The 24,393-nt window shown below is 36.9% G+C and overlaps 1 protein-coding gene across 4 annotated transcripts; it reads right to left on the bottom strand.

The window, feature by feature from the left end:
- Window positions 1-16,513: 16,513 nt before the first annotated feature.
- Window positions 16,514-24,075, bottom strand: LOC125648087 (transient receptor potential cation channel subfamily V member 3-like). 4 transcript variants are annotated; one of them, XM_048875009.2, is made up of 3 exons: window positions 23,789-24,075; window positions 23,166-23,376; window positions 16,514-19,486 (listed from the first exon to the last, which is right to left on the bottom strand). In XM_048875009.2, the coding sequence occupies exon 3, from the start codon at window positions 19,474-19,476 to the stop codon at window positions 17,287-17,289; it is 2,190 nt and encodes a 729-aa protein (XP_048730966.2). In that variant the 5' UTR covers window positions 19,477-19,486; window positions 23,166-23,376; window positions 23,789-24,075; the 3' UTR covers window positions 16,514-17,286. The 4 variants fall into 4 exon arrangements, 1 of the variants encoding a protein (XP_048730966.2); XR_008800479.1 differs by lacking the exon at window positions 16,514-19,486 and adding an exon at window positions 20,169-20,602; XR_008800478.1 differs by lacking the exon at window positions 16,514-19,486 and adding an exon at window positions 19,494-19,860 and having other exon boundaries at window positions 23,166-24,075.
- Window positions 24,076-24,393: the final 318 nt, after the last annotated feature.

Below are 24,393 nucleotides of genomic sequence, written 5' to 3'. Positions count from 1 at the left end.
AACACGGAGTTCCTTAAGGTATTCACACGGATCTTGAAATTTCATTGTACCGATAATCAAAATGTATAAGTAACTGATTTCCTAAAGAGCGATATCTGAAAATTCGTGGAGTACCAAAACACCATCTATCACTTCTTGCCATATGTATAGTCGTAAATTCGTCAGATATCTAATACAAACATAAAGTCAAACATAAAGTTTCTTACGGTATTCACACTTATGTTGAAATTTCAGGGTAACTCGAATCAAATTGTAAAAGTAGCAGATATCTCAAAATGGATGGTATATCAAATGATTGAAGGTCTGAATTCAATCCGTATCACTTTTAAAGTAAACACTCAGTTGAAAAAGTTTATTCGTATTTTGCATTGCAATGCTATGTAATTGGGGATAATTGAGCATGAAATTTCATACGACTCCTCGTCCTATTTAGAAATAAATCTGATAGATAATAATTTTCAAACTCATTAACTTTTATCTGGTAGCGAGCTATCAGTAATTATAACTTTTATATTTTGTAGTAGCTGGCTACGAGTAGCTAACTTTTCATACTTTTAGTAGCTGGCTACTAGTAACTGGCTACTAGTAGCTAACTTTTCCTGGTTCAAGTAGCTGGCTACTAGTAGCCAACTTTTCTCTTTTTAAGTAGCCAGTTACTAGTAGCTGGTTACTAGTAGCCAACTTTACCGATCTGATATCATTAATGTTTTACAAGTTCAAGATTCTTATTAATGAAAGAATTGGCTTCATGACCATGACCTGACCTAGGATATGTTAAATTTACCTAGAGAAGCTATTGTGATAAATTAAACTTAATATACAGCACAACCAGCCGCAAGACATCTGACCTACTGCCCGAATTGAATAGTGACCTTAACCTAATATCTGAATAGACCAGTAGGTGTGTCGAAGCTTAACTGGCTGCCCTGTAATCCCTCAAAGGCTGCTTAGCAGCTGGAATGACAAGCGTGATACAAGTTTAATATTTATTAATTGGATCAGAAGCAGGATGCAAATTTACATATATGGTGGAAACTTTTTGTGGGGAACTGGAGAGGCGGCCAGTGTGCCAGTTTGACTACCAAAGTAGGGGCAACACAGGGGGCCCTATGTGGACATAGGTGCCCGAACCTGAACGAGTCCCCACGTTCTAAGGGAGGTAGAGATCTCTGCGCATCTCACCGGTCTCCTGCGTGCTACTTGGTTTAGTTAGCAAGTGCGGAGCAAGCTTGTAGACCCTCCTACAGTTGTCGCAACATGCACCAGCCTGTAGCATCCCCTCCCTGAGTAGGAGGTGGATGTGGCCCCAGCTATGAACTAGCTGAGAGCCCCACGAATTAAAGTTTAGCAACTTATGCAAGAAATTAGTATTTTCTATGAATATCCACTGACCCTTGACCTAGTTTAATGGTCGTCTGGAGGTTACACGTGGAATACCTGCCCCCTACTTTAGTAGTAGGTGGGAGGAGAGCCGGTTTTGGCACAGAATTAGTTATCAACTACCCCAACGCACTCCCCAGTCCGCCACAGACATTGGAACAATGTCTCCCACAAAAATTGATATCTGTTTTTTTCTTCATGCATACTTGAAATTGTAGGCACTTAAACAGTGGGGTGGGCGACGTGCACCCTCGTTCGTCGCCCAGGACCCGCAGGCGCGAGCATTTATTTCTACTCTCCCCTCTTCGAACCCCCTGTGCACTCTCAAGCAATGGTTACTAAGACCAAGTTATCACCAAATTTACATATTTCGGTAATCGCTCTCAACTTGAAGATTACCTGAATTTCCTGTAATTTTCGTGGTAATATCTAAAACTTTCAGGATTTCCGACTAGTAATTAGATTTCATTTGAAGGTGATCATTGCAAAAAGTGTAACCTCGAAGGTAATAAATTAACAAGGTCATCTCAATTCTGCGGGGTGGGCGACGTGCACACTCATCCAGGCACAATGGGAGAGCGTTTATCTCTATGCTACCCCCTTCGAACCCCCTTGCGTACTCTCAAGCAATGGTGACTTAACCAAGATGTCACTGGTATCACCAAATTGACACATTTTTCAAGGGAATAGCTAAAACTTCCGGATTCCTGACCAAAATTAGACTGAATTCTGAAATGACCATTTCAAAATGGTAATCTCAAAGGTGACGTAAGATTAACAAAAAAGTGGTCGCAGTTCAGGCGGACCGTAAGACTTGTCAGCTCTTGAATAACTCCTATGATGGAAAGCAAAAATTTTACAAAATTTCCTAACACCAATTTAGCAAACCATCTCCCAGTCCTACTGTAGGAAAACTACGTCCCATAACTGAAACTGGAATATAAATTAAGACTGATTACTCGAGCCAAAATACGAAAATTACCCAGCCCATTAACACCCCTAAGCCTCTACCCCCAAAGCACGCCTCCTCGGAGCAAGTCCTAAGCAGCACAGAGCGAGCGTCTTGAGATCCCCGGTTTAAGACGTAAAGGTTATAAAGCGTAGAACAATTGTTGAAAAAGTTGGATAACAAAACATGACACTTCCTGACGTGGTTTCTCGACTGCTGGAACCATACAAACTCCAATAAATGCCTATTGAAAGAATTATGGAAAGAAAAGAAAAAATTCAACGACGAATACATCTGAGACAAAACCAGTCATTTACATGACTTAAAGTTAACCAAACAATAACTTTTGGTTAGGCTTGACATTGAGAATAAACAACAACGAACAGATCAACAATCTGCAAGTCCGAACTGAAATTGAGATTGTGGACAATTATCGGAAATAAAAACTGCAATTAAATGCAACTAATGATATGGAACTAGCGTCTCTGTGCTATGGAAAGTGCTAAATATCCAAAAAACGACAAGGTGAGAATATACTGCGACTCGTACGCTGTGATGCTGGTTCTAGCACAAACCTGAAACGTGTGTACACGAAATAGCATATAGCGCTCCACGTCACGTACGATGTCGGAATCATCAGTAAACTACATAAATTAAAAAGAGGCAAATTGCTGAACTAGCAAGAATACCACGTAATTGCACAGGGATGTTAATAATAGATAAGTACTATGAAGTTAATAACTCTGCATAAATTGACCGGTGAGGTCCTTGGTACCTAAAATTGTGATCGTGCTGTAGTAAAACCCGTGAACCCCTGTGGCCGTGAATAGCAATGCCTACCCTGAAACTTGGGCCCAATAATACCTAGCAAGTAAACCTAACGAAATAATGTAGTGGTTGGCACATTGCAATTTGAACCTCGTGGTAGGTTGAGGTCCGAGCCCCTGGTCTATGTGCAGTGCCGTCATTTTGGCACAATCAGGTATACCTGAACGTTATGCAGGTTCACCCGTGTATGACGTGTAAATGGATAAATACAAAGTAACGCGACATAATGAACTGATTACAGAATGGGACGAATTAAGAGTAAGCAAGCCTTGGAATTGTAGCATGATCTGACTAGATGGTGCCCTTTGCTTGACCGACTCGCTAGCCATGCCTATTGAAAGGTCATGAAACCTACGATAACCAAGTACCTTGAATCATGAATGCCATTTTGGCCAAATAGATACAATCAAAATTGTGCCATAGGTTTGCCATTGGGATACATAATAATAGAGCACCGGCGATGGTAGGTATATTAAGTGGTGTAGGACATGACCAGGATATGAATTTACATATGGCGGCTGCCAGAAGATACATACAGAAACGTGAGTCTTAGTATGGTATCGCCCTACGGACTATGTTGTGCGAGTGCTTTACGACAGCAGGTAGAATTTGAACTAAGTGAATATTAAGGAATATCAAATAAATGCAGCGACTCACCATGTTGACCTTGAGAAGGGATGGTAGCCTTCGTCAGGGATTAGACGACTATCGTCGCCTGGATAGGTACCTCCTGCCTTCGTGGGAGGACCAGCGTTGTCGTGCTTCACTGCCTGGTTGGTATAACGTCCTTGTCTCGAGCTCCAGTCCCGTGGAGATACGGATTAGAAAGGTCCGTGTATGGTGGCACGATAAAAATCGCTCCCCGCAAAGCGGCCGAGCACAGGCCAAAATTTGGAAACCCATCGCCGACAGTGGTGACGATTCTATTCAGGTTGACCTTGAGAAAGGAGAGTAGTGTTCGCCTGCGATTAAACCTCCATCACCGGCTGAATGGGTACCTCTTGCGTTTAAAGGGGGGGGGGGTGTGACCATAACGTTGCCGTGCTTCACTGCCTTGCCCTCCAAGTCTCGGACTCAAGTCCCGTGGGGATCCAGGATAAAAAGGTCCACATCACCCACCGCAATTGTAACAGACCTTCAAATTAAATCGCAGGTCCGAGTCACAGCAGGCAGGGCGGTGGCACGATAAAAATCGTTGAGGCTGAGGCTCCCCGCTAAGCGGCCGAGAAAACGCCGAACTCAGGCCAAAGTTAGACAACCCATTGCCGACAGTGGTGACGATTCCATCGTTGGAAGAGATGTTTTACTGTATTGCTTATAGGAATTAGATAGGTCACAGTTCGTTATCTTCACCAGGACAAAACAAAACAAAAACCAATCGATCGGTATTGCTTCTATCTTCCCTTTTTTTTTGGGTGGGTGGGTGGGGGGGGGGGGGCTTCATCCTGTTGCTGCACTGGTAAAGGATTGTTTGGCTGCGTATACGATTGCACGATGTTAATAAATTAGCTCGATGGCAATGGATTGTCATTAAGAAAATCATTTTTCACAATGTATTGACATTCTCTACCCAGAGTTCCGTGCGCTCCTCGCACTACACCTCTGTCAACGGCTTTTTACAGAAATCTTGTAAAAGTTTCTATTATCTAACATTTATGTTTTGGACTAAATATTTAGTCATATTATGATATGTCTTTGGTGCAGTTAAATTGATGCTTACTGTAAATTGTTTAAAATCGCCGTTTTCTGATCATAAATTTGGAACTACTTCGTAATATGCGTATGAATGTAGAACATACACGTGGTGGAGATTTAAATGTAAACATGGAATCAAAAGTAAGAAAGGCTGTGAAAATACGATAAAACTTGTAAAATAGGAGACAAACAGCTAAATGGTAAATATGTACTTATAAAGTGTCAGTGGGCTATGAAAAGAGCCTGATGTATTACCTGTTGCCAGGACTTTTAAAGGGAAAGGAAACCGAGAGTGATTGTTTATATCATGTGATTATATTGTCACGTGATTTCAAGCGTTGACAGAGGTGTATGTGAAGCTTGCGTAACACGCCCTCTGGTGAGAGAATGAATGTGTTGAATCTAAGCAATCTCTACCCAGAGTTGTCGTTCCTTGCTCTCACTTACACCTCTGTTAACGTCTCAAAATAAGCAATGTTATTTCACATGTAAATTCACTTTTTTTTACGGCTAATAAAATTAAGAACTATTTTATAAAATATTTGGAAAATGTAGGACAAGCAACTATTTGTATATTTTTTTCCATTACTATATATTCTTCATGTAACTATTTATAGGCCTGGTGCAATAGAACTATGCAATATCTACGTTTCAGCCCAAATCAATGCTTCTTGTGTCACAAAAAGACTTGACATCTGCTCAATATTTATTTATTTACGTATATTTTTGTAACTGAAGTCAAAACCATACTTTATTTGAGCATACGTGCCATTTTACAAAAATCTTGTAAAACCCTTGAGACGTTTACAGAGGTGTAAGTGAGTGTAAGGAACGATAACTCTGGGTAGAGATTGGAATCTAAGGTTTGAGCAGAATGAAAAGTTAACTCGTTCCCCGTTAGGCGGAATTGTAAGAGGCAAGATAGTTCGAACCAGGTTTATTTCGTAAACGGTACGAACTGTATTAGCCAATCTTAATTAATTGTGGACTATTTGATATGTATCAAATAATCTTGATTATTTTGAGAAATATGAAATTTAAGGTGAACATTGCCAAGTTTAACATTCCTTTCTCTCCTTTAAGGTTTGGACAAGTCAACAGACCGATCTATTTGTCTTAACACATCTATTAACTCTCTTTGAAGAGTCATCCTCTCATAACAAAAATTAGCATGAATTATAAAAATCTTCCTAGATTTCAACTTTAAAATGTAAATGTCAAAACATGTAAACACAAAAAAATATGACAATCTTCATATGATTAAAAATTACAACAAAACATAAGCTATAATATAACAGCACCAGAAAAAAATTGAGATCAACAATGTTTATACAAGTTCAAGAGTCTTAGTATTTGAGAAATATGAAATTTTACCTGAACATTGCCAAGTTAACATCCCTTTCTCTCCTTTAAGATTTGGACAAGTCAACAGAGTGATCTAATATTTTATAAGCTTTTAGACCTTCTTTAAAGTTTGTCTTAACACATCTATGAATTCTCTTTGAAGAGTCATTCTTTCATTATGTCGTCTATCAGCATCTTGTTGAGATTGCAGTGAAAGCTGGGTTACATCTGCTGAATGTCCAGCTGTAATAAAAACAATCCCATAAATCATCTTTATAATATTCATAGTACATATACATGTATTTTCATTAGACTGGAGACATTTCACTTTACAAAATTTGTTTTATTATTTGTCACCATAAATTAAACAAAAGTATTTTAAGGTAGGTAGAAGCTTGGTAGGAAAAAAAGAACATATGAAGAAATGCAGGTCTTTATAATTTGAAACTATCAAGAAACATGATGTCCCAACTTGGGTGAAAACATAGAATTTAGTAAATTAAGTGAAAACTAAGTTACAGTGACCTAATTTTGCTTATTCCATAAAAGTTGACAGAAAAATCAAGAGGCACTAGCTGTATTCAAAATTTGATAACCCATCATGTATAGTTACTGAGACATAAACCTAAATGTTGTCAATGTTGATGTTGGGCTACCAAAATCACCAAGTCTCCCCTATTATAATATTTGCAGAAGTGAACTAAAACATAGAACGCATAACTTGCAAATATCTTAACAGCAGGGCCTGGGGACGAGAAGTAAAACATAGGCTCCAAGAAGCCTGTACTGCGCACCTGACAGTGGCCCTACCTTAATGCTTATAAGCCATGTTGTTTGTTGAACAAAAGTTTGGTAGAGGACCATTCAAGGGTAATGTCACCATAGTTCAGTTCCAATTAACTCGGCAATTTTATACAAGAATATTTTCTAGAGAATTTCCCATAGGTCCTATATTAAACTATGTTCGGCTGAGGCAGCCATCTTGGTAGGTCAATTGGCATGCAGGATACAATTTTTGTAGCTGACCACCCAAGGACCATTGTATCAAGGTTCGACCCCAATTGCATCCATTTGAGGATATTTTTTTCTAATCTCCCTCTGTATTTTTAGTAATAGCAGTCATATTGGATAGATGATCAGGACCCTGGGTATAATTATGGATAGGGACCACCCAAGGACCATTCAACCAAAGTTTGGTTCCAATTGGCCAAGTGGTATTTGAGAAGATATTTAAGTAAATATGGATGGACGACAGACGTGATGTGATAGCTAAAATATGAAGTTTTGGGTTAAGTGAAATTTAAGCTAAAAATTACCAAGTTAACATCCATTTCTGCATCCTGGATGAAATTTAAATTCAAATTTTTTGCTGCATTGAATAAAATATCTTGGTCTTGTTTCTGGGAAAATGTAGCTGTATGCTATTTTATTAAAACCCCAATGGTTTTTAATAAAATCCCCTTGTTGTCTCCTAAAGATGTTGCTCAAAATCCCATGATGGCAAGATGTTCTGCCGAGACAGTGGTGGATTCCCCCTAACCACAAGGATTCTGCATGAGGTTTATAGAAGGGTAACTCGACTGTAAAACAATTTAAATTATATTTGCCCTTGTTCTATATACTTGAAAAAATTAAGCTACATCTTCTAAATGTAATTTATTAGATTATAACATACAACAATGACAGTAATGAGCAGTGCATGTGCATTTGAGGGAACATTCAGTACTCTAAATTTTGCTAAGATGAAGACCGAGTACAATCATACTATATAAAATAAGAGAAGATAAAACACTAACCCATGCTTAATAAAACCTTTTCATTGAATGTCAATATGAAAAACGGTTTATGTTAAATAAATAGACTTTATAATACATACATATATTGATAAAACTTGCTTTAGGTTCAACTAGTAAGCATTCATGTATAAAAAAAAAACAAAAAAAAAAAACTATAGGACACCCTTAGTCTTGGACCTACATTTTGAAATTAGACAGAAAGAGTGGAGGTTATTTTGAAAGTGATGATTTGAAATTAATTCTTTTTATTGCCATTCAACTCAAGATATCATTTAAACTGTGTGTAATATTTATGTAACCAAATAATCTTGGAAGATTTCTGAGAACCGTCATGATCACCTTATATTTTGCTAACTAATTACCCTTTGTTTTTGCTTTCTTGCATTTCTTTTTGTCTTTGTCATCATTCAATTTCTTGCTCTTCGGTCCTATGTCTTCATCTGACACCCATGATGATCCGCTTGCTATCTATAAAAGACAAATTAATAGTATACAAAAGAGTTGCATACAATTATATTTTATAATTAACTATTATTACATTCTTTATGATTTATCGGATTTTGTCAATCATTGCAAGACTTTCAAAATTAGTCAAAGACAGAATAAGCCGAAATTCTTTCAGTTCAACTATCTATAAAATTATACATAAAAATTATCAAAACGGAAGCAAAACAGAAGGTGTACATATTCAACAGTATATATAAACATCCTACAAAGTTTCAAAGCTCTGCGTCGAAAACAGTAGGTCGAGTTGATTACAGAATATTTTCCCCACCTGCTACATGTACTTCGGATAAAAATGAAAATTTTCAAATATTGAATGAAAATTTCAAAAAGAGTACTCTGAAGGCACAAACAAGGAAATGATTATTTCGAATTAAACTAATTATATCCTCTATTTTTACACTTCTAATGTGATAATTGTTTAATGTTTGTGTAAAATTGCCCACAAGTCTGAAACCATGAAGAAAAGTTTTTAAGTTGCCAAATACCAGGTGAAAATTAGTCACCATGCCAGGTAATGTCATGCTTGATGTTATCATTCAGTGATTGTTTCAGATCAAGTCATATCTTAATAATAAAGTGAATTACTTATACCCTTTGTTTTCTTGGTATCATTGATAATAACGCATTATTTCTGGTTATTGCTCAAAGAATCAAATGAATGGACTTGATGAACATCCGGTTGATTTCCAAGTCTTCCATGTCAGATTCTAAGTCATCCACTGGATTGTCAGACCCTGATTTATTTAATTTCTTTTTCAATTTCAGATATCTTTCCTTCAAGTTTTTAATTTTGAGTCTGTATTGTTCTCCAGAGAATGAATATTTCTTTTGGACCATCAGCTTGGACACATTCTCCCATTTGTTCTTTAATGGTGGTCCACATTCAAATTCTTTGTATATTTCCAAAACAAGTTTCTCCGCCCCGACAGACCATACTGAGCTCAAGCGACTCTCGCCAACTGGCCATTGTGACAATTTGTTTTCATTTTTTGGATTAATGTTCATCTGAGTGGATGGGGATTGTTGTGATGGATTAACCTGAGTGGATGATTGTTTAGATGGATTACTCTGAGTGGATGAGGATGGTTTTGATGGATCAATCTGAGTGGATGAGAATTGTTGCCTCTGCTGGCTCTGTGTAACAATCTTGGACAGCACATCTGGATCTATAACAAATAACATCAAATATAAGTTTATTACTCTTTTTTCGAGCTGGGTGTCTAATAAATTAACACTTTGTCATGTATAAAGTGATATACATACATGTAGAAGTAAGGCTAACTTTTGGCAGTGGACTAAAACTTACTTTAGAATGAGTTTTAACCCGGGTGTATGTATTATTTTTTATTCAAGGTTTCTTTTATTAATTTTTTTCTTAAATTATAATTCAAATATAAATTTGCAAAAAACTTAAAAGCTGTTGATCACGTAAACAAATTCAACAAACGTATATAATTCTTTTTTTTTTTAAAAGAATACCTTTTAAGTTTATGATATCAGACATCTAATGTAATATATATATATATCAGATATCATATGAAATTACTGATAGTTAACTATATAAAATTTCTTTTAAAGTTATGATTGCTGATTAAATGAAAATATGGTGTGACATTAGATATATTCTCTATTTATCCGAGTCATGATTTCATAAACATCCAGACTAAATGTTTTTTTGTTTTTTTTAAATTCTGAGTGCAAATTCTAGTCTCTTACTTTGGACTTATTTGACATGGTTTTGATCAACTGAAAATTAATTCATATAATTATGTACCTCAAAAATAACTTTGAATGACATGGTTATAAACTAATTTGATGCTGAAATGCCTCCTGGATTGGATTTGACATGTAAAACTGTCATATATATCATATAAGGGACCAACCAAATTTAACTTGCAGGGTGGGGGCTATGATCTTTTTTTGTCTCGACTAAATTTTTTTTTTCATCTACAGGCCTTCAAAGAATATTCTTTTTTCCCCTTTATTTGCGCTGCACGACAAATTATTTTTTTCCTTCAAATTTTACATTACGTTTTATAGTAGAAACCTTACTCAAGATTATTTGTTTCCTGTCCCTCGAGTCAGATTATTTTTTTCTATCCCTAAGAGTCAGATTTTTTCCCCTCAAATTATTCTAAAGTTAAAGGCATTTATTATTAAAATCACAGTGTACCATATTGATGAACGTACAGCTACACTACTTGTGACACATAATGAATCTTTAAAATGTTTACAGGAAATACACATGAAAACTCACCTCTTGCATGCAACTTTTTGCCATTTCCTTATCAGCCAACACTGTTATTTCTGTGCCATCTTGAGTTGTTATCTGGAATTCCTCTCGATCTTCACTACTCGAAAAACATAAGTTAAAGTTATATTGAACCAATAAGTCAAAACCAGTGTCAGACTTAAATTAGCTGGGCTTAGGAGCATTATTTATACTTATAAACATATGAGGAGTTTGCACTACTAAAGAATTAGCTGGAATATAACATTTATTGATGCTCGCTCCGAAACATGAGAAGAAAGACTCGCCTTCTCATGTTTCTACAGCTTGTACACATAAATGTTATATTTTCCGGCAATGTACATATATCGTATTATAGTATATGATATGATATGAAGTGTAAATTACATGTGTATATCTATAAAACAGACGAAAAGGGTTATTGTAGGGTCTTCGAGGTGTATGCATTGACAAAAGTGATGAAATGAATAATAAAAATATATCTTGTTACAAGATATGCTTAATGCACTTATGTATAAGCTGCTGTTCGTTAATGAAACTGACAAAACTTACCTATCAACAAACAACGCCATCTTGATCCTGCTCACGCCTGTCAAAAAATTTGGCGCCAGCGGGCCGGCCCGATTGATGCACACACATAATCGGCTTCCAATCAAGTGTTCAGCCGATCAAAAACCGGCGGCCCGGTAATACCGGCGAAGTCAAATCAAGTTCCAGCAATGCCGATTCTATTTCTCGCAAGCAGTGGGAAAGATTTCGTCATGCAGCGCCGGAAGCAGATCCAGTTTCATTGACAATCCCCTCCTCCTTCACAAACCTCATCTCCAGTTCGAATGCAACAAATTAGACGCTTCATTATCACAAAACACACAGAGAGCTCACAATGCAAGTCTCAAAGCGTATTACAAGTTTTGTTCAGAAAACCGGATCAATCCAAATTGGCCACCCAACTTAGCTTCAGTAGTTCAATTCACGTTAAATTTATCTATCAGGGGTTTAGCTTTTTTCAACAGCCCGCTCATACATGGCAGCATTGTCATATCATTGCAAATTGCAAGGAATTTATGATCCTACTTCTGAATTTTTGGTTGTTAAACTTTTGCAAGGTATGAAAGGTTTGAGGCATACTCCAGATAGCAGGCTTCCAATAACAAAACACATTTTAGGTAAAATATTTCAGGTGCTTCCATGTATTTGTAGTAATGTCTACGAGTCTGCTTTGTTTTCCACTGCATTCTCATTAGCTTTTCACGGGCTGTTCAGGGTAGGCGAATTAGTTAGCGATCCCAGTTCAACAGCAAAAGTTGTACAAAGGGGTGATGTTAAACTAGACAGAGCAAATGGCTCAATAAGTTTAACCATTACATATTCTAAGACTGACCAGGTGGGCAAGGGTTTAGTACTTAACATTCCTAGGGTAGGAGATTCGACATGCCCATTTTATCATATGGATGTTTTTCTGAATGTTCGCCCTAATGACTCAGGGCCCCCTTTTCTACCATTTCGATTCGTCCCCATTGACGAGATACCAATTTACTGCTATTTTGTCAAAAGCAATTAAAGTACTTCAATTGCCAGGCAAGTATAAAACTCATTCTTTTAGGATTGGGGCGACTACTGAAATAGCAATCAAGGGGTTTTCATCCTACGACATTCAGAAATCTGGTAGATGGCGATCTAGCTGTTATAAATCATACATCCGTATACCGAAGTTGTAATTTTCAAGTTCATTTATTTTGTAGAGAGTCAAATCGTTTGGTTGGTGGGCTCTTCAATATTAAAGTGGCACAAACAGAAGCTCTACTTAGATCTGGTGGTTGCTGTTTGAATCTCGGTAGGATAAATATATCTTTATGATGGCAGGGTTACAGCGGTCTAGCTCTTATGCAGGTCATCAATAAATTAAAATACTTGAGTAGATTTGGTCCGCAGCCAAGCGCCATTCTACTACATTGCGGTGGGAACGATTTAGGCCATACATCCATAAGAAAATTGAGGTTACAGATTAAGAAAGTTACAAAATTTATAAAAAACAAATTTCCCCAATGCTAGGATTATATGGTCTTGCGTTCTACCGCGCATTGAATGGAAATATTCCCACAACAGGGCCAAAATGGAGGAAGCACACCGGCGCCTTAATTCCTTTGCAAGCGCTTTAATCAAGTGGGAAGGGGGGGCTGTCATTTCATATCGAGATATAAAACCACTACCGGCAATTTTACACAGTGATGGAGTTCATCTATCCAAACTAGGGAATTCCATTCTATTAAACACAATACAAGGGGGCCTAAAAGCTATACTATGCCACAATGATGTATACTTTCCGCAGGAGTCGTTATGGGTACGGATTAATAATTGCAAAGTGCCGCTCCTCCTCCCCCCCCCCCCCCCCCCCCAGTGTGGCGGAGTTTCCTGCCATGGTTGCCAGTACTGCCATTCAAGGTAGGAAACTTGTGGCGCTTACGAGCGGCACTATCAGAACTTATGATGAAATGTGAAAATCTACAAGTCCTTGACCTCTGCACCTCCCAGGGTCAAGCACTCTTTGATATGATTTGAACTTTGAACTGTGAATGTTGATATTTATGAACTTTGAATGTTGACTTTGCAAGAGAATATGTTGATGTTGAATTTGCTTTTGATGATGATTTCGTTGTTTGTTGGGGCCTGCCCTTGATCATGCTGGCGGTCCGTTTTTTTGGGGTTTTTTTTGTGTTGTAAATACAGCCGCGCCCATAAACGCCATTAAAGATATAAGTATTCATATATTTAATTTTTTGTTCAATGATACACTGTTCTGCGATAATACTTACATCTAATTCGCATATGAATTAGATGGTTTTATCGAAGACAGTACAATACGCAGTTATTCCCTGTTTGTTTTATGCACCGAAGTCCATTCTGATTATTTCCCCTTGCGCCATATATAAGCGGCGGCGCTTTGTCTGCCTCTTCCTTTTCCAAACTTACAGCATCATATCAGGTCGTTGATGAAATCAAAGGTTTTTTGTCTGTAAAACCCACCCCTCCCTCCACTTTATTTGCCTTTTCTGCGTCGTCTGTTAATTTCTACTTTCAGGAAAACCTCGTCTTCAATGCCGACATCACAAACGGAGTCGAAGGTGTCCTAGTTCATCAACTGTAGCATATATTGCATTCCGGTACGGCTGTGTGCAGTGTGACGTTGGCACTTGGTTTTAGCGCTTACGAGCGGCACTGTCAGAACTTATGATGAAATGTGAAAATCTACAAGTCCTTGACCTCTGCACCTCCCAGGGTCAAGGTCATAAGATGTTTGACCTCTGTACCTCCCAGGGTCAAGCACTCTTTGATATGATGTGAACTTTGAACTGTGAATGTTGATATTTTTAAACTTTGAATGTTGACTTTGCAAGAGAATATGTTGATGTTGAATTTGTTTTTGATGATGATTTTGTTGTTTGTTGGGGCCTGCCCTTGATCATGCTAGCGGTCTGTTTCTTTTGTGTTGTAAATACAGCCGCGCCCATAAACGCCATTAAAGATATAAGTATTCATATATTTATTTTTTGTTCACTGATACACTGTTATGAGATTAAAAAACAAAAAACTGATTAGAATGAAAACGTCTACATACACTGTATCAAAATTATCTATTGTCATATGGGGTAATATAAAAGTCTGTTCTAATCGAGCGTCAAGACTAAACTGAACTAATCATTTTTTATTCAGCGTAAAGCTGATTACTTCAGCATGTGATATCGGTATGAATTTTCTCATAATCAGTTATTACATATGCAGATAGTATATCGCTGAATAATGACCGCGGCATTCCTTTGATCTTTGCAATAACCGTTGTAGAATTGTGAATGTATCTATTTAAAATATCATAAATTTGCAAAATTAACTGTAATATTGTTTATCTAAATTGTGGACAGATGTGTGAATTGTGGACAGATGTGTTATTTGTGGACAGATGTGTTAATTGTGGACAGATGTGTTAATTGTGGGCAACTGTGTTTATTGATCCCATCTTCTACTGAAGAGTCATCACTAATGATGGAAATGAAATCGGACTTTTCTACAAAGTCGTCCTACAAATTGTCTGTGCAATGGCTGTCACAAACTGACAGTACATATTCAAATACGGTTGTCCGAAATCAATGCCCTTTCCTTGTCCAATTTGCACAAGAGCACAAGAAAACAAAGTCTGTGTATGAAAATTTGTTTTCGCAATATGATGACAGTTTCGAAATAAAACTTTCATTTTTTCCGACGCCATGGCGTTCACATCCGAAGACATCTCCTTGCAGGTGAATTATTAATAATTTTGGTTCGAGCCTTGATGATAGAAATATTTTAATGGTGGTTAGCGCTCTTTGAATGAGTCTCAACACTTTCAATTTCAAAATTGGATCATCCGGTCACAAATGTGCTTACTGTTACAAGTGATCTGCAATGTCTGCAAAACATTTTCAGGGACTCTTCATCAAAATGAAGCCATTCATATTTTTAACCAGGAATTTTCCCGTTTGTTACGATCATAATCTCTATTTTTTAAGTTTTTAATTTGCCGGTCCTCAATAGCAAGCGAATGTGCATGAGTAGTTATTCCCCTTGCCGTTGCTAAGCGAACTAAACACACCACCATTTGCATTTTCGCCTTGGATGTTGCGACGTGAAACTCACCAATTATGTTCTTGTAACATAATTGATTATAGAAAGCACAGCGGCGTTTGAGGGTAATTAGCGGGGGGTTGGGGGCAGTAGCCCCGACAAGTCAAGTTGATCATGTGAGTTAGCTATATAGAATAAAAAATGAAGCAAATATGTTGGTGACAGCCCCCATTTCTGTAGTCTCCGGGAATAAAATCTCGACAAAACCGTTTTTTGAAGCTTTTTCAATGTACTTGCAAAACATTTTTACTTACATTAACATCAGTGACGTTAATACCAGGATAATTACGTAACATACACGTGACAATTTCCAAAACAACGGATTCTATCTAATTGTACGTCTTTTGTACCTAAAGAGTACATCTTTTTGTATTCTGTCTTTATTTCAAATTAGAAAAAAAATGTTTAAAAGTACAGTTTTAAAAACTTCATTTTGCATAACGAATTCAAATCGTTTTTTTTTTTTTGGCCGATTAAGATAGGATTTAACCTCTCTCTCTCTCTCTCTCTCTCTCTCTCTCTCTCTCACGCATGTATATACTGTACCGTGGAGATTCGGGTTAGAATAGGTCCTCAATACTCCTTGCTTTTCGTAAAAGGCGACTAAATGGGGCGTTCCTCCAGATGAGAGCGCAGAAACCCCAGCAGGTTTAACACGATAAAGATCCCTCCCTGCTCAAAGGCCGTAAGCAATAAGCATAGGCCTAAATTTTGCAGCCCTTCACCGGTAATGATGACGTCTCCATATGAAACGTTATATCCATCATAGAATATGAGAAATGCTGGCTTTATACGAGACTCTTTTTCAGTAACCTGCCTCGATTAAACACTAATCATATGCAAAACATGCTCTCACTTATCGAATACATTGAGAAACATCATATCCAGGTGATTATGGAATATTTATAAATATGGGAAAATACGATGGATATTTCTTTAATTGTTTCTTGCCTCCGTGATTTGTCACACATATTTGAACATGCTAGTAAATATGAAGGCTAGGTTATCTTTACCACAGGTACGTTTTTATAGTGCAAATAGCTAGAAGTAAATGGCAACGATGTATGAAGAAAAAATCATGTTTATTATATAAAACGAACAAAACTGTTTTAAATTCATTCAAATTTATTTTGAGACTTCATATCAAATTCATGATTTATGAAAGTACAACATCTAAAACAATGTTTGAAGAATTTCAAATTTCATATATTGCAAAGTGTATTGATAACTTCACGAACATTATTGCTGATATAAACACTTTTCTTGAAAATCACAATTTTGTTTATTTTCAGTAACAAATACATGTAAAACAAAAAATGTATGTTTTTGATATTGTCACACAGAAATATTTACATTTGAACATCAATTTTAGCAAGGTCATTGAAATGTGTTGTAGATAATTTGAAAAGTCCTTCACATACCAATGCCACACTTAACAATAACGTTGACGTCAAAATGCCAATCCGACGTTCCACCTTTGTTTACAAACAATCAGGAAGAGTTCTAGAAAATGGGATATAACAAACACACATTAAAAATGTCAAGTCTACATTTGATATAAATATACGTGTGAAATAAAGTTTAATATACATAGTACTGAAAATACGCAGATGTGCAGAAATAAGAACGCGATAATTAATGTTTTCACATTGTTGCGTGATAACAGCAGAAAGGGCATATTCATATTCAACATTTATATGAAAATTAAAAACATTCAATATAAAGATCATCTGATTCCATAACAATTCTTATTCCGTATCTTATTCGCTGTCAAGCTATTTAAATTGGATTTTTTATCTTTCTGAGACATTCCTTTAAGAAGAAAATCTTGCAATAAATGCACTAGCATATTCTTCTTGGGCATAGAAAATTAAATGAATTCAGTTAACTTCAGGGAATTGTTGCGATTGGTCGCGATCGCTCCTTTCCACCACGAATGTAATGTCTTCGCGCTCGTTGATTACATTTTTGTTTTCATTTTTTGCATTTTGCATCAAATAGATTACCTCATTATTTCCTTTTCGTATCAAGTCAATCACTTGACTTACATTAATTTGTACATCAGATTTCATTTTCTCTTCTTTGTCCTCCTTATCATAAAAAGAATCGTCCAACGAGTGAACAGTTGTCAAATAGCGATACCTCTTTATATCATTGTCCTCTGGATGAGGTAACTCTCGCTGAGTTGTCCAGTGTTTTGCCCTATCGATACATGGTATAAGTTTAACCAGAAAAGGAGTAATCATGATATCTTCAAATAACTCTATCATGCACAGTTTTTGGTATTTGTGATATGAGTTTTTTTCCTTGTGAACATCTGAAAACGTCTGAGACATTATGGCGATAAGAGCATTCAGCAAGTGTATAAATGATAAAATTACAAAGAGCACGAACATTGTATATGCCAACCACGGGATTCTCGATTGATTTAGAACACCGATATCATTGAGACCAACCCCCAACTTAAACATGGTTAAAATAGACTCTCTAAAGGTATGGAATTCCTCTGGATCTTCATCCGCCCCTTTAAAAAGGACATGCATGACCGTAGTAAACGATATCAAAAGGAATGTGAATATAAGAGAAAACGGAACAAAGTCCCCCAAAAGCCCAGCTTTCATCATATATGTGAAAGCAACAATATTTTTGTGAAAAGGAGAAAAATAAATCATAAAATACCATCCACATAACAATAAGCATATCAGGTGATAGTCCCAATGAGTCCGAAAAAAAGTAAGTACAGATTCTAATAAAGCACCAAAAGACACCACAGTCAAACAAATGATGTAATCAAGATTATGCCAAACTAATCCACGGCTTCCGTAACAACAACGTGCAAGTAATTTATAAACAACCATAACGACAATGAGGAAGTAAGTTAATCCGACCAAGAGATACGCAACTCCATTAATAGTGGGATTTTCATTTAAATCACACGAATCTAGGCTTCCGTCAGAACATACTAAAATGTCAGATTTTTGCACGGTCACAATTGTTGCGAAAACAATGAAGAAGAAATGCATAATCAGCCAGAATGCCATAGGATACCGATAGGTGTTCCATTTCTTCCGTAAGATGAATGTAACTACTTTCTGGTTAAGAATTTGGAAAGCTTCGTTCAGGTTGCAACGCGAATCAAATAACATTTCTAATATTGAAAGTTCGAATTTGTTTCGCCAAGAATTTTTGGACTTATCTATGTACGCTATCAATCGGTCAAATTCAGTCACATCATATGTTCGGATGTCGAAGAGACCATCCTTAGCATTTTGGAAACAGTACACGTCTGAAATATTAATAATGTAGTCAAAGATTTCACCGACGCCAAGCTTGGCAGACAATTGCAACGGTGTCAAGTTTTCTTTATTTTCCCAGAACAAAATATCTGTAAGTTTAAAACTATTTCTTTTATCTGAGGCTATCTCTGTGTATTTCTCCCACAGATACTTAAAAGCAAAAGTAACGTCGAAAATCTTATCTGGGTAAGTGTCACCGTATTTGATAAGCGAATGAAATAATGTATCGCCATGTTTGTTTTTCCTTGAAATGAAAGCGCCGTTTTTTAAAAGTTGGTCTACAATATCTTTCGAGTTTGAATCGTTTGCTTTCAGCATGAGAGCGGCTACCGATAACGGCAGCTGTCCCATAAGAACAGTGTTCTTGAATTGGATTCCATAGGCATTCTTTTCTAACAATGTTTTCGTCTTACAGCATTCTAGAAGCTTTTTTACAGCCTTACAATTCCCCTGGACTATGGCAACATGTAAGGCAGTTTGGCCGTCAACATCTTCAGATAAAATGTCACCAGGGAGGTATTTTAAAAACTTCTCGACACATTCACAGCTAGGGTCATATGTGATTGCTAAATTCAAAAGTAAACAATTTTTCAACGCTTTCTTGTCCTCGTCATTGTATCTTTTAATATTTTTCGATATTTCCCTTAAATGATCTCGAACCTCTTCTTTATCTCCAGAGTCTATTCTCTGAATAATGGGAAGTGCCTTTATAAATCGAGTGTCACAATCTATGTTTTGTTCATCTGTATTCTCCAAACAATCGCTGCCGCCCATTCTTGGAAATCTGCAAAGATAAAATCATAACCTAAATACTAGCACCTAATACTAGCAATATCAATAGTAATAGATACATTAATGCTACATACCTGAAATTTTAATATTGTTTCATTCATTCAGTCAGAATGATTTTACGTCACATAGCAAATTCTATGGTCGTTGTTAGGCCGTTCTTGACACACTGATTTTAACTACAGATAACTCAGTTTAGCTGATCAGGATATAGGGCTCACGGCAGGTGTGACCGGTCGACAGGGGATGCTTACTCCTCCTAGGCACCTGGTCCCACCTCCGGTGCGTCCAGGGTTTCATGTTTGCCCAACTGTCTATTTTGTATTGCTTATAGGAGTTATGAGATTGATCATTGTTCGTTATCTTCACCTTTCATGGATAAACACAAAAAGAAATTTATTTTGATTGTACACGTTTTGTGATGACACATATCTTGAAAGTAAGTAATAAATCCAAAACTGTCCAATATGTCAGATACTGAATGATCCTAGACTGTTCTGGAAAGTTAGTGCCTTGTAACTTTAGAGTCAAAACAATTTACGAAAATTAGGTGATACACTAACCTGACAATGTCCAACAAATCAAGCCACTGTTTACAATATAGCAGTTTTTTTTCTGTTTGTTATTCATATAGTGCATTATGTTTTAGATTATTTCGATAGAATAAAGCAACAATGTTTTGGCAGTTTTTGTCATGGCTTTACTTTGAGATAAATTGAGAAAATAATAATAATGCAATGCATACAAGTATCAATGACTGTTCAGTGGTACAATGCAATGAATATATACAATGATCAATGACTGTTCAATGGTTCAATACTGTATAGGAATAAAATTGTCAACATGCAGTTGAGACGCAAATATCAATGCTCATCAACGAGTTCACACACAATGGTCTACATCGACTTTATCAATAGTATATGATGTAGAATGTTCAATGACAATGAAACAATGACGGAAGCACAATTATTGGCCGCAGACCCTGGAAGATAACAGAACCTGCAGCGGTGCTTCAAGCAAAATTCGGCAGACACCGCCAAACAGCACAATGAGTAAAGCCATAACTTGGGACTTCGATGTCGTTAACATGGTACGGGAGTTGAACATCATCCTAAAAAATATAAAAGGAAACAGCAGAAACAAACCAAAAGATAAATACGTGAAAATTATTCAAAAACTGCAATTATAGTAAAATTGGGTGGGAGGGAGGGATTGCTTGTTCTACGTTGTTCTAGAATTTTCCAAAAGGAAGGAGGTTTTGCGCATGCTTCGTGGCAACCAGGGTTGCGGAAAGTGACGACGTTTACCGAAGCGAAACTAATAGGAATGCCTAGGAGTTATCCTTCTTGGTCTTGCTCAATTCATGTCAATAACACGACTTAACTCATAAGCGAGTTAAGTCGGATTATTTCGATAGAATAAAGCAACAATGTTTTGGCAGTTTTTGTCATGGCTTTACTTTGAGATAAATTAAGAAAATAATAATAATACAATGCATACAAGTATCAATGACTGTTCAGTGGTACAATGCAATGAATATATACAATGATCAATGACTGTTCAATGGTTCAATACTGTATAGGAATAAAATTGTCAACATGCAGTTGAGACGCAAATATCAATGCTCATCAACGAGTTCACACACAATGGTCTACATCGACTTTATCAATAGTATATGATGTAGAATGTTCAATGACAATGAAACAATGACGGAAGCACAATTATTGGCCGCAGACCCTGGAAGATAACAGAACCTGCAGCGGCGCTTCAAGCAAAATTCGGCCATATGTCGACATGCAGCTGCAGCAGTAGCAAAGATGCATGAAGACATCCGCCAAAAGCGGGCAAATTTTGCCCATGCCACGACAAAACTGCATTACAAAGATGTGGACGTTTTTACAAATAATACGTACAATCCACCCTGTATGCCATTCAAAAATAGAGTTTGTGTTACATCAGACAAATGGGTACCATCTGGAAACAATTTTAGTGTACATTGCTTCAAGTCTGGGTAATTAATATAACCTGCATTTCTTGCCAAAATGAAATTTGACAGGGAAGTGTTTATTCGAGCCCGTGCTTTTTCAGCAGCTTCACGTGAAAACATATGTCTATAATATTTTCTGGGAAGGATTTGAGACCATATTATTCTACAATTAGGTAGCATGTTTTGAATATTGACAATTGTAAGTTTCATGAACTTTTGGAGATGGCGCAATGACATAGTACCAATGCTATTCCCCCCACAATGTAACATTAAAAAATTGGGATATCCAAACTGACCAATGAGTTCACGTAACTTGGGCTCCACGTCCTCCCAAATCATGCCTCTCTTACCAAGCCATATTAATGAGATGTTGTGGGCCTGTAGATGCAAGTGCTGGTCCGCATAAATGATAAAAGCATGATGATGTGCGTAATGAATTAAGGATGATGCAATTATCCATACTTTGATATTTGCACCTGCAAACTTTGTATACTTGTTAGCATAAAGTATTTTGACGTTGCTAGGTGCATTATACAAACAACAATTATATCCGTATGTAAGAATACATTGGGTTTGATTTCCATCTACCTTTGATCTTAATGTCTTCTTCAGGAACCCCCGTTAGGTACAAATGAGTAGCCCCACCTATTCTGAACGAATGTGATTTAAAAGTCGAAGTGTCGAGCCCAATAAATTTGATTGATTTGTGTAGAATTGCAGTAAACTGATATGAAGTAAGAGGTTACCATTGAGATGGCAGAAAAACTTACCTTCATCATGGGGCCTTACAGAGAAATATTGGTGCATGTGATTAAATAAGGTAGATGTTTCACTACTGAATGCAATTTGTATTGTTGCACCTTTGCACAGTTGATGCATTTTGGAACCCTTTAAGAGCAACTGAATTTCTGAATTGGATACTCTGACATCACGAAATGATAGCACTGTTGCCTTGTTGCTAGAAACTGTCAATTGACTAACTCTAAGTAACCCAAAAATTGCCAATTCAAATGCAGATGCAAATAGTGTAGGTAGTTAGATGATGCTATGGTTTGATTTGACCAGCAGTGTATGCGTGGATGATTTTTGTGACAGTACATGCACACATGCTGATATAAGCAAGGATTTTTTGCACACGAGCCCTTATAATTATAGTCATAGCATTTGGGTGTCGACTGAGTTGGTTGTGAGATTTGGTGGTTTGACATATAAAGTAACCACAATTCTGCATCGATTGACCCCACGCTATAAACGTGTTTTTTGAGATTTTTAATCTGAACTGTTTGTCGTATTCCAACCATGCACAGGTTGGGTTACGACTAGCTCCAAGGCGAATGGTTTGTACATATTTTAGAATGCCCTGTATGTCTGCAGGGTGTCTTGACAGGTATATACTCGCAAAAATTAGGAAGGCGTCGGTCCACGAATCAATCGACGTAATTTGTTTAGTATTACTCTTTGGTTGCATAACTAATTGTCCTTCGACAATAGAAAATTTTTGACCCCTCTCCGAGTCTAACTCGGACTCTAAAACCTTTGCTAGTTCTATATACTCTTTTCCCCCATATCTTGTCTTTAATTGTTTGGGGCACGTGAAGTCCCAACTCATCTGACACACTGATGAGAGGAATTGGATTGTCTAAGGGTGAGACAGATATTGCAACGTTTGTTGCAAGAGAAGCAGTACCTGATGTACTGGATGTCTCAGGAGTAGACCTCGCAGCAGAACTGGAGACCATTGTGGCAGTTGATCCGGAGGCCATTGTATGGGAAGGACAGGATGCGCTTGGATCCTGTGTGGTACTTGTAGTTATCTGTTGGTAGGTCCTCTTTGTTCTAGTCCCTTGGTGTGCATATGGTGATGCCGTCTTCCGTTTTGATTTAGCGCGCAGCATTTCCTTGGAATAAGATATGCGATATGCAGATTTAATTATTATATATATTGATATATCATTTTCCTTGGAATGAGACATGCAGGTGTTAAAATAATATATATTCATAAATTAACCCCACAGGCACATTTCGTTATAAAAACGCAAAGGCCTAGATCTAAATGCTCACAGGTAAAGGCAAGCTAAGTGGACTCACTGGTCTCAACAATTTATATCGCGTAAAAATGTGACTGCGTTGACACTGTTTTATTGTATGAATGAGCTAGATAAAGAGCCGTTAACGTTATACATATGTAAATAAATATATATACATTTTTAAACCGTTTACATGATTTGCATAAATTACTCACGGGCATAAATATGCAACATCTGTCATCTGAGTAGAAAATATTGAAAATAAATGGAAGTAAATACTCACCGCAATTGAACGTAAAATTATTTAGCCAAAATCTGCACTGATGTACAGAATAAAAAGGATATGATATTGGATTGAGTAGCTGGTCTTCGGAATTGCTTGTTCTACGTTGTTCTAGAATTTTCCAAAAGGAAGGAGGCTTTGCGCATGCTTCGTGGCAACCAGGGTTGCGGAAAGTGACGACGTTAACCGAAGCGAAACTAATAGGAATGCCTAGGAGTTATCCTTCTTGGTCTTGCTCAATTCATCTCAATAACACGACTTAACTCATAAGCGAGTTAAGTCGGATTATTGCGTATGACGAGAAGCTAGAAACGACGTGTAGTCATAATTTTGTCCTTAAATTGTCGCGCTGGGCAAAAATACCGTTATCAACATATTCGCAATACCGAGGTTTAAATTTTGAAATTATGAACGACCATTTAGTTTGTCTTTGGTCAACTATTCAGCGTGACGGATTACAATTCCATTTGTAAAATCATTATCTAATTATTAAAATAAATTAATAAATTAAAATCATTATCTACGGAGAGAGATCATTTATTTTTCATAGGGAACATTTAATTTGGAGCCCCAAGTGAGATCCTACATGTAATAATCAAGTATTA

This window comes from Ostrea edulis, chromosome 1, assembly GCF_947568905.1.
Source record: "Ostrea edulis chromosome 1, xbOstEdul1.1, whole genome shotgun sequence".
Taxonomy (NCBI): domain Eukaryota; kingdom Metazoa; phylum Mollusca; class Bivalvia; order Ostreida; family Ostreidae; genus Ostrea; species Ostrea edulis.
The sequence above is the reverse complement of the archived record's forward strand: the minus strand, read 5'-3'. Positions and strand labels throughout refer to the sequence as shown.